This window comes from Coregonus clupeaformis, chromosome 7 (assembly GCF_020615455.1).
Source record: "Coregonus clupeaformis isolate EN_2021a chromosome 7, ASM2061545v1, whole genome shotgun sequence".
Lineage (NCBI taxonomy): Eukaryota > Metazoa > Chordata > Actinopteri > Salmoniformes > Salmonidae > Coregonus > Coregonus clupeaformis.
Window position 1 is genome coordinate 70,133,777 of NC_059198.1, and position 18,576 is coordinate 70,152,352.

General features: G+C 48.4%; 1 protein-coding gene across 1 annotated transcript in view; it reads left to right on the plus strand.

Annotated features, from left to right (window-relative positions):
* Nucleotides 1–18,576, plus strand: part of LOC121550600 (G patch domain-containing protein 8-like) — a 39,050-nt gene extending 20,474 nt beyond the window's left edge. Inside the window, 8 exon segments of the mRNA XM_041862925.2 lie at nucleotides 61–133; nucleotides 9,622–9,689; nucleotides 9,838–9,924; nucleotides 12,483–12,626; nucleotides 12,956–13,086; nucleotides 13,331–15,232; nucleotides 15,234–15,309; nucleotides 15,312–18,576. Coding sequence (XP_041718859.2) covers nucleotides 61–133; nucleotides 9,622–9,689; nucleotides 9,838–9,924; nucleotides 12,483–12,626; nucleotides 12,956–13,086; nucleotides 13,331–15,232; nucleotides 15,234–15,309; nucleotides 15,312–17,252 — 4,422 coding nt within the window. The 3' untranslated portion in view covers nucleotides 17,253–18,576.

The following is an 18,576-nucleotide window of genomic DNA, read 5'->3' on the forward strand; positions in this document are numbered from 1 at the left end:
GAAGCTTTTCTTATTATTGGAATATTTTTTGGTCTTTTTCCCCTCTGTTCTGCCTGCCAGGATAACATCGGGCACCGGCTGCTTCAGAAACATGGCTGGAAGCTGGGGCAAGGACTGGGCAAAACCATGCAGGGTAAGAAGACACTCTCGCCCTCTCTCTCTCTCTCTCTCTCTCCCCATACTCCTTTCTCAAATGTGCGCTAATACTGTCTCTACTCTGCCTCACCTTTCTCCAGGTTTTATTTTGTACTTTTCTTGTTTTGTTTCTTTTTGACTGTTTCCTTTTTATTTCTTTACCACCATGTACTTTTTCTGATCTCTCTGTCCTCCTCTTTTGGTAGATAGGAAGGATCAGAGTATTTAGTGACATGACCCCGGTACAGTTGTCCCTGTCGGTCTTGAACTGGTCTTCGCCAGAACTAGGTGTAGAAAGGATAGTGTAATGAACCCTGGGACAGGACGGGAGTAGGGGAGGGGCAGAGGGAGGGAGGAGGGTGGTAGTGTTTGTTCTTTGTGTCACTGCTGTTCCCTTCCCATGATGCATTTAGCCTAGAGCAGATTTGACTAAAGTGGGCCGGAATTTTTTTTGAAGGGGACGAAGAATGCAAGCTCCCTTGAGACACACTGCCCTCAGCCAATGGGAGCTGCTGTTCATTCTCCTCCATAAATACATAGTCTGATAGTGGAATGCCTGTGTACACCCAGCCTGGTTCCACTGTGAAGTGTGTAGCAGCCAGAGTCCAGGTCTGCTTCTCTGCCTCACTGATCAAGAGTCAAGTTAGTTTCACACTGTGTGTGTTTGCCTTTGAACAACTTTATCATGTTTGGAATTTCACTTCAATTTATAGAATGTCTTCGCTTCATAGCTGTGGTGATTAGTACAGTGAAACTAGCCACTGTAGGGTTAGATATGTGCTCATAGAAGATTGCACAGTTACCATAACTGATGTGGTCTGTATCTAGCTATGTATAGCCTAATATAATAGCCTATTTCATGCCTTTCTGTTCTACCCTCCCCAGTATTTAGTTAAAGTAATTGAGTCAATATTTTGGTAAGATTAACTGTTTTTAATCTCACTCCCTCCATTTCCTTTATCGATCTGGCACTTTATTTAAACAAATTAAAAGCGAATCTGGTTGAAGGATTAATGGGTTACCAAGGGGGCACACTGGTTTTGCGTTATTTCAGGGTTTCCATGGTAATTAACTATTAATTAACTTCTTACTGGAATTAATCGTATTGATGCGTTTTGTGTGCATTGATTGACCACAGCTCATGTCAGATGGTGTTTTTAGTTGGCTGGCAAGTGATTGAGCATAACAGCCTCTGAGTTGAGTAGTGACAGACAGACTGTACAGTCAGTGCACTCGGTGTCTGTCTCTGCAGTTACTCCTCCCTCAGGCCTGTAATGTCCTGGTGAACTTTCATTAGCCTGCCCAAACACGTGTTTGCATGTTATCTGTCTGCACTTCAGTGCTAGTACAAGCTTTCATGTCTGTGTTTGTGTATAGGACTACCTTGGTCTGAAAACGGCCTTCAGAATCTCACGCAGAGCTGTTGGCTGTGGTTCATGGTGTTTTTCCTCTATAGGCAGGGATTGGCTGGCCCAGCATTGACTAGAGCTGTGTAGGATGGAGGGCGGAGCTGGCTGGAGAGAGCTGTGTTTGTGTGGGTGGGGCTTAGGCCACCTCAGCCTCTTCTTTAGTTCAGCTTTGCTCAGCTCACAGCCTCATTGGCTTGGTCCTTGTGGTGCAGCGCCCTGGCTGCTCTCCAATCAACTCCTGCCTGCTATGCTACATTCTCTTCCCTTTCTCACTCACTCTCTGCTCCCCCCCATCTCACTACTCCCTGGCTCTCCCTCTCCTTACCCTATGCTCTCTCTATAGAGGGTGATGTATAGCAGGGGTCTACGCTGACCTCTTTTTATTTTTACAAGGAGCACATTTGCTAAATATTTGAGGTAATAAAGCTAGAAGCCTTAATTTTTTTAGACGCACTGGGGCTCCTAAATAAAAATTCCAGGTCGCACACCTAAATATTTAGGCGCATATGCGAGTAAAATGGTCGCACTGTAGAGCCCTGTGTAGTGTTGTTTTCCATCAGCTTTGAATGATGTCATAGTTGGCAGGCTGTTAGGTCCATGCAGTCTATTGAGAATTGATTAGAGTGAGTGTACACAACCCAGACCCGTCTTTCACCCCTAGCTAGCTACACAACCCAGACCCGTCTTTCACCCCTAGCTAGCTCAACCGTACCTAGCTAGCTAACAACCCAGACCCGTCTTTCACCCCTAGCTAGCTACACAACCCAGACCCGTCTTTCACCCAGCCTTCTGTCATCCCTCCATCGTTCCTCTCGTTCACCCCGTTGCCTTAGTCACACCACCCTCTCCCTACACACCCAGCAGGAAGCATCTGGGCTGCATTACAACATGCTAATGGGAAACATCCCAGTCTGCTCATTCTCTGACTATCTCCTAACACAATCTTGTTTTCAACCGGGAGACAGTGCCTGGATGCCTTCTCCCTCTCAAAACCATACGCTACTGGGGACTTGTCCTGTTGTTCAGTCTGACACCCTGAGCAGGTGTTGGTGATAGTGAAGAGATTGTAACAATGTGTCGAATGCGACATTTGCATTTTACTGTCTTACTAAGCCCTGTGTTAGAGAACCTTGTTTTTATACTTGCTTTTAGAGGAGGAGGCAGTTAGAATGTTGCTTATGCAACTGTAGACTGCCAGCTTCCCTGCAGCAGCCTCAGGTTCAACATCAGGATCTGCACTGAGTTAAGACCTGCCTCAGTCAGGTCAGCTGGCTAAATGTGGAAGGGAGGCGAGTGGAGTGTACGTAGCTCAGTGCACACTGCACAGTGCATTCTTTTAGTGTCTGCATTTCTGTCTGTAGTGTTTAGCCGTGGCTTATCTAGCTGGTAATCTGTCCCACCCTCCCATTTGGCAGCACTGTGCTAAACACAACAGTCACACAGAGGAATGCTACACAGACACACACACACAGCAGCCACTGTAAATGGAAACCAACAACGCTCTCGTAGGCTAAGAAGCTTTTTGAAGATGTTGCTACACTTGTATCAATGACTGATCATCTCTGGCCTTGAAGAGAACAGCCTGTGTGTGGCGGCTCGCTTGTTGATGGTCTTGACGCTGTCACATGAGGAATGGTGGATTGAAGTGTTGCCTGTTGAAGGTGGGCTCATGGCAGAGAGAGTGTCAGGGTTGGTTGTAAGGAGGTTGGCAGGGGTTCCTGGTATTGCTGCTCTCTCTCTGCTCATGGACATACAGGGCCTTCAGTCCCCTTCTCTGTTACCAGTTACCAGCCAGAGGCCCTATAGTCCAGGACACTGCCTCCTACAGGACACATTGGGAACTACCTGTCTGTGAGTGGGCAAAAACACTGCAGTGGCCCAAGACTCTGATGCATTGATAACAGGATTGAAATAGACAGACAGTACATTAGCAGCTCTAGATGCTGTTTGTCTGTCTGTGGGTGTTTTTGTTTTTAAATATGTATTTTAAAAATGGACTTGCTGTCTGATTGTCAGTAATCTAGCGAATAAAGGGGGTTGTATTTGTGTGTTGGATGTGATTAGTACATAATCTGTAAGTGTTTACGGCTTATGTACTAAGCGGCAGGTAGCCTAGTGGTTAAGAGCGTTAGGCCAGTAACCGAAAGGTTTCTGGTTCAAATCCCCGAGCCGACTATCTGTGCCCTTTAGCAAGGCACTTAACCCTAATTGCTCCCGTAAGTCACTCTGGATAAGGGCGTCTGCTAAATGACTCAAATGTAAAATGTTTAAGTGGGTACATGGGCCCCTGTTCCAGTTGAGTGCACCTCTTGTGTTGTTGCTGTTCGCATGGTGTCAGTACAGTGTGGTTATGTAAGCAGTGTGCTCTGCTCTGTGGGTAGCTGAGTCTGTCTGTGGCGCTAGCCTGCCTGCATGTCCAATTGTTGTGGGTATTAATGGTCCTGTGTCTGAACCCAATAACTGTGGACAAATATGGTAATCTGCTTTACTCCGGAGTGGACAATCACCGTATCACGCCATTACATCACTATAGAATAAATCTGTGGGATCATATTATTATTATTATTATTATTATTATAATAATTATAATAATAATAATTATAATAATAATACAGGATTATAATCGTTCTCTCCCCTCCTGTCAGAACAGAAGCTTTTTTGAATTGATAGCAATGTGTCCCCTGTGCTTTGAGTTTTCACTGTATTGACTCTGTTCTTATTTCTTCTTTTGTTCTTTTTGCCCCATTTTTAGGTAAGGTTTGTTGGATTCCCTCTGTATGTCAGTGTGTGTGTGTGTGTGTGTGTGTGTGTGTGTGTGTGTGTGTATAAGTGCGCGTGTGTGTGTTTCTCCCACTCTACAATTGACCTCAATGTAACACCCCCCTTTACAACGTAGGCTAATACTGGCCTCTCTCAGCTTCCTCCTCTTGGCTTTATAAACTACTAAACTATTATTTCACTTTTCACAATCTGCTCACAAGTACCTACAGCGCTTTGATTCCAAGTACGAAAAACCCAACCAAAATCCAATTAAAATCAAGGTAGATCCTAGTAACCAAAGATTGCATCACATCCTGTAGAATCATCAGCTCCAAGTCTCTTTAGATTTGTGTTTTTCCCATTGCGTGTCCGTGGCTGCCATGGTTTGGGGTCCTGATTGGCTGTGACCACAGCTCAGTCTTTTGAATGGCTTGCAGAGTAGACACGTTTTCCCCATCTTCCTGTCTGCCTGTATCTACCTTCAAACCTGTGGAGTGAGTGTGTACTGTATGTATGTGTGCGGTCGTCATGTGAGACTGAGACGTGTGTATTTGTGTGTGTCAGTCACTGACGGGGGCCCTAGGGAAAACTTACAGGGAAAACCTCACTCCACCCTCCTGCACCCAAAATGTGTCTGCCCCTCCTTCCCATGTCCACCAACGTCACACACACCCATCATCCCTCTCCCTTTGGCCTTCCTCCCTGCACAGCATGCCTGTCCCAGAGGTGCAATCCTGCCTGCCTCCATTGTGTCAGTCATCTGGGGATTTAAGCAGTGCTCCATGTAGGCTACCGTGCTACACTCAAGGGATCCTTCATATACTCCATGGAGTACTTCAAATTCACCTCTAAATAGTAATTTGGCTGTTATTTTCCTGTTGTTGCACACTTATAGTGCTAGACCAAGTCTCCTAAGCACTGCTCAAAGCCCTGTGGCCCCTTTTTCAGGTACATTTCTGTCTATGTTCACTATCCTGGGGGTAAGCATGTCCCAAACTGAGCTTGCTGACAGTGGGACAGTGAAGGGATTTGGGGGAAACTAGGCTAACCAGGCTGATAAGACAAACATCTGTCTGTGAGGCTGACAGAGGGGAGAATGATGGCTGTGAGTGGTGTTCTGTTGTCGGGGGCAACTGATTGGTTGCATGCTCATATCAAACGAGGCATGGCCATTCCTCCTTACTGTACCAGATGCTCTAGATAGATAGATAGATAGATAGATAGATAGATAGATAGAATTTTAAAATAGATTTAAAGAAGTGGCTTGTAGATAGCTAGATAGATAGATAGATAGTGAGATCGATAGATACACAGAAATGTATGAGCATGACTGTAACTGGATAAAAGCGTTGCTAGATGGCATATTATTATTATTTAAAGCATGATATGTGGGACAGCTGGACAGTGAACCTCGCCCTGTTCTCCTGTTCAAGTGGATCTGTCCTCAGATTCAGCTGTTTAAACAATCATCCCCTACCCTGAAGAACAGAGTCCAACTGAACTCCCCCAGAGCTCTTATCTGATGGGGATGTTATTGATGCCAGCTGCTGGCTCTAGCGCTCATTCTTTGGGGTATGGTGAAGGAAGGGTGAGGGGCCTTGGGGGTTACTTACCACAGATATCGGGCATACAGGATTTTGGGCGTACCTCAAGAGAGGAACAGGGTTCCAGGCAGCGTCGCAACCCTGGGATATTGGGGTTTAAGAGCCAGCCAGATGGGGCCAGGTTAGGGGACTGGGGACTGGGACGGTGGGTGGGTGAGAAAGTGTGGTGGTGAGAGGAGATCCCTGTAAGCACCCAGAGGGCCAAGAGTGAAGAGAGGAGAGGGGGGCTCTAATCCCCACAACCCTCCCATCCCCAACCCATCCTACCTTCTCTATGTGCCTCGAATCTTCCTGCTTAACCAATTGGTGTTTCTTTTTTACAGCGATTTGATCCTGCCCATGTTGTGCTGATGGTAAACTTAGTGGTAAATGTTATTTTTCCCCCGATTGAATTGTTTTTATATTCTTTTGTTTTTTTTCCTCCCATTTTTTTCATTTGTTGTTTTCCCGTCATCAGAGCACCAATGCTACATAGGCTTTCAATTCTTTCTCTGTATTAGTCCTCAATCTGCTGCTTGTATATTATCATATATACATCTACATTACTCTTAGAAACATTCTCATTTTGTTTGTTTTCAGTTTTTTTATTTTTTCCTTGTGATTCACACTGTGATTTAGATGCACACTTTTTTGTCCGGTCGCTTTCTTTTCCACTGGAATGGGTAATGCTGAAAGTATTGTCACTGTGTTTTTAAAGATGGTGATAGTTGGGGACATCTTCTTTAAATGTAAAAAATCTTATTTCTTGAAGATTGGGTGCCTGGATTGTGACTCCTCCCACGTGTTCTCAGTGAACTGGTCCATTGGTGGAGAGCTTTACTGCAGTGGCCTGTCTGTCTGTCCGTGGACTGGTCTCAAGCACTCCTCCTTGTGGTGGGACTGCACAATATTCGCTCTAATAGTCTAGGTCCATCAAACTCAACTCTGGACCTCGAAGCTAGTTCCACTGCATTTTTTCATTGTTCCCCTCTGATTTAGACTGCAATGAATGATCAGGTAGAACAGGAAACCAGCAGGCACCGGACCGCGTAGGGTAAAAGGCGCTGCATGGTCATTCGGACGTCTGCATTGGCCGTGCAGCATTTATGGTGATACGGCCTCTGTAGAAGTCAGGGCATTTATACTTCTTGCGCTTCGGGGAGCAGCACAGAGCTGTTGTGAAGGAAGTTGTCAAGGGAGTGGGTTTGTGTTTATACAGGACCTCCCACCTACCATCAACCAATCATGTCAATGCGGAGCTATACGGAGCCCTCCACGTTGTTCCAACATTTTGGAGGCACACAGCGACGTGGTACGGAGCTCGATTTGGCAATTGTGTCACACCCTCCATACGGCGCCTCTGACCACATTTTCAGATCATGCATAAATTGGCCGAAAGAGTTGAATACCCCTGGTCTAGGAAAATGGCCTAATGGTCTTACTAGGTAATATAACTAGATATGTCTTTATATTATGTAGACTAACTCTGTAAGATGTTATTAAGCCTACAGTAAGTATGGGACCATGCCTTCATGTGTCCAACCGGCGGACAGACACTGTAGTGGGGTTTGGAGTCCAGACAGGCCCTTATTATTTGATACACATGTGGCTATAACTTAAGAATTATGATTATACCATTGGGCTGTGACCATAACAATGATACAAGAACAATTCAGAGAACAGGCAGTTGTTAACAGAGAGGATTTCAATTACATTTGTGTTTTTTTGCTCCATGGGCTAGGAATTAATTGGTCTCACATCTGTATTCTGGCACTAATGAATACATTAGGTATGTAAGCCTATGCTGCTGCCCTATTATGCCAATGCTGATTAGCACGCTGGCTTCCATTGCAATAGAAGACTGTAGTCAGTCGGCACATAAGACCTTAGTCACTATTATCACTAGTCCCTTTTGATATGTCTTGTTTTATGTAATCAGGCCGCTAATGTCGTTAGAGCCCTACATTATTAGTCATCACATGATTTAAGATGCAAACAAAACATGCTCTTTTAGCTTCAGAATAAGAGACTACAGTCTATCCTCCTCACTAGTGAAGTAGGGGGGCATGTGGATTAGAATTAAGCAATAATGCACGAGGGGGTGTGGTATATGGCCAATATACCACGTACCTAGATACAGCTGTTAGCCGTGGTATATTGGCCATATACCACAAACCCCCGAGGTGCCTTATTGCTATTATAAACTGGTTACCAATGTAATTAGAACAGTAAAAATAATTTATTTGTCATACCCGTGGTATAAGGTCTGATAACCACAGCTTTCAGCCAATCAGCATTCAGGGCTCGATCCACCCGGTTTATAATGGCTAATAGGTTGTGCTATGTGGTAATAATAGTTAGTCATTATTTGTTTCAGATTGTGGATTTGTTAATTCCTAGCCCTGTTAACTATAGACAAGCATCTCTTAAATGTTCATAATCGCTCTTGCCCAAGGGTATAAACTGAGTCTAAAATCGATTAAGAGGATAATAACGTAATCTTGACTAAGGAAAAAAAAAACTGAAACCAAACTGAAGTGCTGATTGGAGTCTTATCTGATTTACTGTGTACCTGGCTGCCAACCAACAGCCACTGCTGCAGCAGACTAGTCCAAATTCTATTTTGTGCCTTTTTGTTTTGAGAACCCCTGTCTCTGTCTGTCCAACCCCACCCCATACCCTATTTTCTCAGGTAAGTATCCCCTCCCCTGCACTGTCACCATGGCGATTCCTGGCCTGTGACGTCACTCCGCTGTAGTTCAGTGCTTGTCCTTTTTTACTCCCTCTCTCTCTCTGCTTCGTTTGGCTGATTATGAGTGGATTAAGCAATTACGTATCAAATCTCCAACATAGTTTTTATCTTTTTCTGTTTCATTCTGTTTTCTGGTTGTTCTTGGTTTGTTTATTTATTTTTCTAAAGTTAATTTCCTTCTGATCTAGCTCTTTTCACAGCTTACGTAACATGGCTTAAGTAGACTGAGGGAAAGAGGGGGCCATGATAAGAGAGAGGCCTGGGGTAGAGGGGAGCAGAGGCTGGGTCTCCTATGGGACAGTACAAGGGGTTATGGAGGGTAGGTCAGTGAGTCAGTCACTGAGCAGTTCAGAGCGGGGTGATGGGGAGGCTCTACTGTACTATGTTGTCGCAGTGGTGTTCTGCTCAGTAATCTGTAGCAGCTGCGTCAGCCAGCCCCTCCGGCAGTATTGTCCTTGGTAAACTTGGCGTTCTTGTTGAACAGGACTGCGGTACTGGAGAAGGGAGAGAGAGAGAGAGAGGCTACGATCAGCAGTAGAGACTGGAGGGGAGACCGAGATACTGCGACAGATACAGGCTTAAACCCTGTCCTTGTTTTTCTCCAGTATACTTTATCCCTCCAGTTCCTTGCCCTCTCCCCCTCCCTTATCCAAATGGACGTCTCTGAACTGCTCATATGGCCTCTGCTGGTTACCTCTCAGAACTAGGATCAGTGCAGCAATTTGGATGTATCTTTCTAGAAAAGAGAGAACCCAGCTGAAAAGTAGTCAGGGTACTTAAGCTGTGCTGTGCCTGGTGGCTGTGGTAAGCTGTGAGAATGGCTAGTGTTTGGTTCACTGTAGCTTTTCTGGTCTCTTTGCACTTCAAGGCAATATTCTCTAACCCCAGCACCCTGTGCTCTAAAAGCAGGCTGTCCCCGAGCTGTCCCCCCGTCCCGGTGTCAGAGCCTCACCTCCCCCTCTCTCTGTCTCTCTCCCCCCAGGACGCACCGACCCTGTGCCCATCACCCTCAAATATGATGTCATGGGGATGGGACGCATGGAGATGGAGGTAAGACACTGTCAGTGGCTCGTAAAATATTGATGTTCTACAACGTGTATCCTACGACATACACTCTATAGGTGTAAAATGGGTCTGTATTTGTAGTTTGTTCTTATGCGAGTTTGTTAACTTACATATACCCTGAATGTGTGTGTAGTTGGACGTTGCCGAAGATGCTACAGAGAAGAGGAAAGTGCTGGAGGTGGAGAAGGAAGTCACAGAGGAATTACAGCAGAAATACAAGGTGAGGCTCTTCTTACTAGCTAACTCAATCCAGCCATACATACGCCTCTGTTCTCAAGGTCCTCGTTTCAATAATCTCTCAGTAGCATTCGTTCACTCGCTTCAAGGTGACCCTGTTTCCTGCATTTGCATACTTGTTCTTACTCTTTCTGTCCCTTCTTGCTTTTCTCCTGTGCCAGTGAGTCATAGCCCTGTCTGGTTATGATTCTGCTGCCGCTCTGTGTGTCTATGCAATAACATCGGCCTTGGAGGATCATAGAGCCTCTCCTGTTCCTCCTCTCCCACTCCCTGTTTCTCACTCCCTCGCCCTTCTTTTTTGTGGAGAAAATTGGATGACTTCATGTGAGGAGTTGTAGTCATGTTGTCTGTGGTGGTGTGAGATTCTGGATATAGGAGACAAACACAGACAGACGGACGGACGCTCAGTCAATGGAGCTACTGGAACGCTCATACTGTCATGCATGTGCCAAATTATTTATTTTAGCAGGTTACCGGTATGTCTGCAGAAATGGTATTCGGAAAGTATTCAGACCGTTGACTTTTTCCACAGTTGTTACGTTACAGCCTTATTCTAAAATGGATTAAATCTACACACAATACCCCATAATGACAAAGCAAAAACAGGTTTTTAGAAATGTTAACATATTCATAAAAAAATAAAAACTGAAATATGACATTTACATAAGTATTCAGACCCTTTCCTCAGTACTTTGTTGAAGCACCTTTGGCAGTGATTACAGCCTCGAGTCTTCTTGGGTATGACACTACAAGCTTGGCACATCTTTATTTGGGGAGTTTCGCCCATTCTTCTCTGCAGATCCTCTCAAGCTCTGTCAGGTTGGATGGGGAGCGTTGCTGCACAGCTATTTTCAGGTCTCTCCAGAGATGTTCGATCAGGTTCAAGTCCGGGCTCTGGCTGGGCCACTCAAGGACATTCAGAGACTTGTCCCAAAGCCACTCCTGCATTGTCTTGGCTGTGTGCTTAGGGTCATTGTCCTGTTGGAAGGTGAACCTTCGCCCCAGTCTGAGGTCCTGAGCGCTCTGGAGCAGGTTTTCATCAAGGATCTCTCTGTACTTTTCTCCGTTAATATTTCCCTCTATCCTAACTAGTCTCCCAGTCCCTGCTACTGAAACACATCCTCACAGCATGATGCTGCCACCACCATGCTTCACCGTAGGGATGGTGCCAGGTTTCTTCCAGACATGATGCTTGGCATTTAAGCCAAATAGTTCAATCTTGGTTTCATCAGACCAGAGAATCTTGTTTCTCCTACTCCCACTCCCTCTGAGAGACCTTTAGATGCCTTTTGGCAAACTCAGCGGGCTGTCATTTTACATTTACATTTACATCATTTAGCAGACGCTCTTATCCAGAGCGACTTACAAATTGGTGCATTCAACTTATGATAGCCAGTGGGACAACCACTTTTTTCTTCTTCTTTTTTTTTAAATGGGGGTGGGGGAGGGGGGTAGAAGGATGACTTTATACTATTCCAGGTAGTCATGTGCCTTTTACTGAAGAGTGGCTTCCGTCTGGCCACTCTACCATAAAGGCCTGATTGGTGGAGTGCTACAGAGATGGTTGTACTTCTGGAAGGTTCTCCCATCTCCACAGAGGGACTCTGGACCTCTGTCAGTGACCATCGGGTTCTTGGTCACCTCCGTGACCAAGGCCCTTCTCCCCCGATTGCTCAGTTTGGCCGGGCAGCCAGCTCTAGGAAGAATATTGGTTCCAAACTTCTTCCATTTAAGAATGATGGAGGCCACTGTGTTCTTGGGGACCTTCAATGCCGCAGAAATGTTTTGGTACCCTTCCCCAGATCTGTGCCTCAACACAATCCTGTCTCGGCGCTCCTCGGACAATTCCTTCGACCTCATCGCTTGGTGTTTGCTCTGACATGCACTGTCAACTGTGGGACCTAATATAGACAGGTGTGTGCCTTTCCAAATCATGTCCAATCAATTAAATTTACCACAGGTGAACTCCAAGCAAGTTGTAGAAACATCTCAAGGATGATCAATGGAAACAGGATGCACCTGAGCTCAATTTTGAGTCTCATAGCAAAGGGTCTGAATATTTTTGTAAATACGTTTTTTAATTTTTAATTAATGTGCAAAAATATAAATAAAACTGTTTTCGCTTTGTCATTATGGGGTATTGTGTGCAGATTGATGAGGAAAAAAATTGATTTAATCCATTTTAGAATAAGGCTGTAATGTAACAAAATGTGGAAAAAGGGAAGGGGTCTGAATACTTTCTGAAGGCACTGTATAAGTAATAAACTGCGAGCACAATCCTTGTACGCCTCAATTTGTTACCTTATGTGATTTAGTTATTTCAGTTATTGAACTTTTAACCTCAATGATAAACAACCATCGAGTTTCCTGTTGGTGATTGGAGAGGGGGCGGATTACTCAACCAGTACCAAGCCCTATTATAGGAGAAGAAAAACCAGATTATACTGGCTCTGGTCTTATTTAATCTTTTCATCTCTAATCTGTATCAATGTCACTCACATCTCCTGTGTCCACCCCGCCCCTCCTTAACCCCAACAATAGGACCAGGTGGAAAAGGAGAAGGCCATTGCTAAAGCCCTGGAAGACCTGAGGGCCAACTTTTACTGTGAGCTGTGTGAAAAACAGTACCAGAAGCACCAGGAGTTTGACAACCACATCAACTCCTACGACCATGCTCATAAGCAGGTGAGGAGGACCTCCCCCTACCCCCACGCTGCTACCCCCCTACACACACTGGGTATACTGCCACAGTGTACACAAGCTTAGAGAAACAGAGCCTTAAATCCCAGTAACTCCAGAAACAAGTGTAAGGAGCCTGTCTCAGTGGAGAGGGCTTTGCGGATATAAAATGGTCTTGTTGAATGATGTTGCTGCACCATTGCCCTTGCTGTGGATGCAGAAATCCTTACCTGCTCTCTTTCTCTCCCTCATCCCTCCATCGGACCCAATCTGTCTTTCTCCTCCTCTCTTCCCTTCCTCTCTCCCTCCATCCTGCCCTTGGTGTGCTGCTGCAGAGGCTTAAGGAGCTGAAGCAGAGGGAGTTTGCGAGAAACGTGTCATCGCGCTCCCGGAAGGGTGGGAAGAAGCAGGAGAAGCTGCTACGCAGGCTGCATGAGCTGGCTGAGCAGAGGAAACAGCAGAACCGGTGAGCACATGCTACAGTATATACTGTACACTCAACTGCCCTCTACTGGCTGGAGTGGAGGCTGTGACCCAATAATGAATAATAGCTGTGTGGCAGCTTCCCATCAGTGCAGTGTTTGCAGCACTGACTAGTGGAATGCAGATGTATGTGCAAAGAAAAATTATAATTTAAAATTGTGTTCTGGATGAAACGCATCACACATGAAACACATAACCTTAATATGTTCTTTATTGTTGTGTTTCAGTACCCCAGGAAGTGGTCCCATGTTCAAACCCACCACTGTGGCAGTAGACGGGGAGAAGGGTGAAGACGGGAGTGCTGTAACCCCGGAGTATGTTCCCCCTGCAGACACTGCCATGGAGGGCTCGTCAGGGGAGGAGAAGAGCAGTGGGGGTCAGGCCTCCCCCAAACCAGCCCCCACCATCAGCTTCTCCCTGGGGAAGAGCAGCTCATCCCCGGCCGGGGCCTCCAAGGTCAGCGTGTCCTTCTCCTTCGCCAAGAAACCCCCGGTGAAGCTGGAGACGGCCGCAGCAGTGTTCGCTGAGCTCCATCAGGATGAGGAGGAGGAGGAGGAGGGACAGGAGGGAGGGGAGACGGCCGCGGGACAGGAGGAGACATTAGGCTGCAGCACCGAGAGCCCCAAGGGAGGAGGAGGAGGGGAGAGTGTAGCAGCAGGGCCAGAGGAGGAGCAGCCACAGCAGGAGCAACTACAACAAGAACAACCAGAGCAGCAGGAGGAGGAGGATGATGGTGCCTCCCTAGCCTCCACCCTCAACAAGCTGAAGATGATGATGAAGAAGGAGGAAGGCTGGGCTGGCCAGGAGCCTGAGTACTACCACTACATCCCACCAACCCACTGCAGAGTCAAACCCCGCTTCCAGTTCCTGGTGTTCATGAAGGCCACAGACCAGTGTGAGATCAGGGAGCAAGAAGAAGAAGAAGAAGAGGTGGAAGAGAAGAAGACAGAGAAGGTGGTAGCAGAGGTTTCCGAGCAGACACCGCCAAAAGCTACTGACTGCAAATCAGAGGAGCCAGGGAAGACTCCTGCAGCTCCAGTCACAGAGCCCACTCCTACATCACCTAAAGTGAAGACTGAAGAGGCCTCCACCAGCTTAACAGACCCCCCTCCCACAACAGCCCCCACTGCAGTACCAGACAGCAAGCAGGAGGCCCCACCCCCAGTCCTAGAGCCCAACTCAGGCCCCAAAATCCCCACAGGCCCCTTCTTCCTGGTCCTGAGCAAAGACGAAAGCACCACTCTGCAGTGGCCCTCTGAGCTGCTGGATTTTACCAAGGCTCAGCCCGCCCTCTCTTACAGCTGCAACCCCCTCTACTTCGACTTCAAACTGTCCCGCAACAAAGGGGCCCGTGCTGGACGAGCAGCCAAGTCCTCCAAGCCCGCTGGTGAAGGAGCTGAGAAAAAACCCAATCCAGAGGCAGCTGCTGCAGTCAATGAGGGGAATTCTGCTGCTGCTGCCACCACCCCTGGGTCCAGCACTGACAACACTGATAAGGAGCAGCCCTCCTTAACAGTTGAGGGTGCCCAAGTGGAGACTGAGGAGCAAAAGCTACAGAGTAACACCAGCGGAGCCAAGAAGAAGAAGAAGAAGAAGAAAAAGAAGCATAAGAAATCTGGCAAAGGCTCCAAACGCAAAGAAAAAGAGAAGGGAGCCGTAGTGGACGGGGACGCAGAAACTGAGATCCTAGGAGAGAAAACCAAAAAGAAGAAAAAACACAAACGAAAGAAGAGCAAAAACAAAGGTGAAGAGGGAGGTGGTGATAAGGAAAAACCTAAAGACGAAAAAGCAGTAGCCGCAATGTTTTCTAGTGCTCCCCCAGCACCACCAGCAGGAACAGGATCTGATACAGGAACGGAACCTGGGAAGAGGAAACGACCAGCCAAAGAAGCACTTCAGAAGTCCGGGGCGGAGGAAGGTGGGGCAGGGAAAGGCTCTGACGAGGCCAAGCCCTCTGAGGAGCACAACGGCACCAAGCGTCTGAAGACAGACCCCAGCGCCCCACCCAGCGCTTCCTGCTCCTCCTCGGCCCAGAAGAGCCCCGGGCCAGGCAGACCACCCAGCAGTGAGAGTGAGGAGGAAGGAGGTGGAGGCTCCGCTTCACGATCCAGCCGCCGCAGGTCCACCCCCCCGGGAGGGGCGCCGGCACCAGAGCGAGGACTCTGGCCGCTCCCGAAGCCGCTCGTCGCATCGGGAGATGGGCGAGGGAGCAGCCGGCGGCGGCACCGCGGCCAGGCCTCCCGTAGCCAGTCAGACTCCAGTAGCTCAGAGCGCTCCTCCAGCGCCTACAGCCGCCACAGCTACTCAGACAGCTACAGTGACGACAGCGACGGGGGCCGCCACCGGAGACACTCTAAACGCTCCTCTGACTCCGAGTACGATCGACGGGGAAGCGGCGGGCGGCGGCGCTCCAGAAGACGTCACTACTCGTCCTCGTCCTCGGAGGACTCTCGCTCACGCTCACGCAGCCACAGCCGCAGGAAGAGGCACCAGCGGCGGCACCGGAGCAGCTCTCGGAGCTCTAGCAGCAGGAGCCGCAGCAGCAGCGCCAGGTCGTGGAGACGCAGCTACAGCCGCAGCCACAGCTCAGCCAGCCGCTCCTCCAGCTCTACCAAGGGCTCCCCTCACCGGGGTCGGGGAGGCCGGGGGAGCCACAGGGGCCGGGCAGACAGCGCCACACGCCGCCGAGACTTCAACCACTCCTGCATCTACCGCTCCCAGTCCCCCCGCTCTGCCTCATCACGAGCCCCAAACCGCAACAGCAACTCGTCCAGCTCCCAGAGCCAGAGGGCAGGGGGGTCCCGGGGAGACGGAGGGGGAGAACAGAGGAACTCTTCCTCACATTTCACCGCCCGCCAGCTTCTGGATAAGATCCAGTCCAGGAAGGGATCTGATGTCCCAACCACAGGGACCAAGTCTGGCACCAAGATCAAGGACCCACCATCAGGCTACTTTGGGCCCAAACTGCCTCCAGCTCTGGGCAATAAGTCCATGCTACCCCTGTTCGGTAAGCTCCAGGCAGGGAAGAAATACCCTGCGATCCCCCTCACCCGGCCTGATGGTGGAGAGAAGTCGTCAGCGGGGAAAGGTTCAAATGCCGGCGAAGAGGTCATCCTGATGGAGCCCATTCGAGAGTTCCCCCCACCTCCTCCCCCTCCCCCAGTTCATAAGAAGGTGGAGGAGACGGTAGTAGTAGTCCAGGAGGAGGCCCGCCACCTCACCCTGGACACACGGGTACTTCATGAGCCCCGGTCGCTGTTCGATCAGGAGCCCTCCATGTTAATGCCCATGTACCAGGGCGAGCCCGGACAGGACCCCTCCCAGAACCCCATGATGGAGCCCCTCATGCCCGACATGCAGCAGCCACCCCCCATGCACGCCTACCCCAACTACCCCCCACCCAGCCTGGAGGAGGAGGACATGGGCATGGAGGCAGAGGAGGACGGTCTGGCCCCGCTGGAGAGCCAGCCTATCACCTTCACCCCAGAGGAGATGGAGAAGTACGGCAAGCTGCAGCAGGCTGCCCAGCAGCACATCCAGCAGCAGCTCCTGGCCAAGCACATCAAGTCCTTCCCCTCAGCCGCAGCAGCACAGGCTGCAGCGAACATGGCTAACCATCTGCAGCCGGCACCCCCTCCCCCACAGCAGCAGATGATCCAGATCCACCAGCCTGCCGTGTCTGCAGCCTCGGCCACCTCCATCACCACAGTACAACACCTCATCCAGCAGCACCATGCTGCTCAGGCTGCAGCCATGGGCATTCACCCACACGGCCCCCACCCGCACCACCAGTTAGCCCAGGTGCACCACATCCCCCAGCACCACCTCACCCCCATCTCACTGTCTCACCTGGGACACTCTCTTGGCCACACTCTGGGCCACCAGTTGGGAGTGGGACACGCTGGACTGATCCCTGCCCATCACACGGCCTTCCTCTCTGGCCAGCCCATACACATTATCCCAGCCTCGGCACTTCATCACCACACCCCCTTAGCCCTCCACCACATACCACACTCATCCCTCTACCCAACACTGTTCGCCCCCCGGCACAGTAACGCCGCTGCGGCAGCCGCACTGCAGCTCCACCCCTTCCTGCACCCCATCTTCTCAGGGCAGGACCTCCAGCACCCCCCTAACCACGGCTCCTGAGAAGGACCCTCACTAGAGCCATGTGTCCACATCAGAGGAGGGTGTTTTGGCCAGAGCAGGCCTGGTTAAACATCTGAGTAAACAGGGAGAGAGGGAGGTGTAGTGGCACCATTGTGCAGCAGGTGATGATGAGAACATCATCAGACTGGCCACCATTAGACCACTGGCCAGACAGAGGTGCTGAGATATGCTGCCTGTGCAGAGGTAAACAACAGACATTTCCTGTGGGCTCTTTGAATGGACCCCGCCTCCTGACAGCTGACTGACATTCACCCTGAGGTTTCTGGACAGGGTGGAGGAGGGTTTGCGGCAACCTCAGTTTGTTTTGAATGGACCCAGGTTTAAAGGAGAAAAAAGAAGCCGAAACCTCTGGAGTCTTTTTTTTGTCCCAGTTTATAACTGATTGTTGCTGTCAATGTTCTTTGTTTTCTACAGCCAAAGAGACGCAGTGGCTGAAGCCATAAGCAGGATGGTGGTGTGGGAAAGGAAAGGGGGAGGAGAGATGAGATGGGGACAAAAGGGGACTTAGGGTGGCATCCTAGACTGGAAACAGCCTTGACTTTGTAATGTAATCTGGTGGCTCTAGTCTACTGTCTGACTTCTGTTGTCATTAATATCTTATGTTCTCACACGACTATTTGCTCTCTTCATGACCCGTAATATTCACCAACAATTTGTAATACAGTATAGTGTATATAGATCACTGAGCAATGTGAAGTATCCCTCTAATATGATTGGCATATAAGGGATGTTCTTTATTACTGACTGACTAATGAAATGTTGCCCATAAGGAAATTTAAATTGTCACTGGTGGGGGAACACAGATAAGAGGTTGGGTGAAGCTTAAGTTTTATTGGAGGTACTGTGAGGGGGTCACCTCTTAGTGCTGTAGGGTCAAAGGTCATGTTGTTCCAAGTGGTAGTGGTTGTATATCGAAATGACTTGCACTGAAATCTGTACAACAAGATGCTGCTTTCGCATCATGTAACAAATGTATGATTGTAGTATACTGCAATAATTGTATTTTTTTTGTTTTGTTTCTAAATTATTTTCCAAAATGCTCCTCGATGTTTTTTTCCTCTTGTGTAATTTTTGCTCAATGTAAATTGCTGTAGTTAACCCCAATAACATTCTAGAGGTTTGTTGCTACTGTAAAAAATAAATAAATAATAACTGAAGGAACGAAGATGGACAAGAATACTTTATCAAGGCAATTTCTGAACTATTATCCTGTATGGGAAGGGACTGCCCTGTAAATGGCAGCAACGGTATGTCTTTTTTAAATATTATGATGTGTCAGCAAATAAAGAGTTTTGAGTTGCTA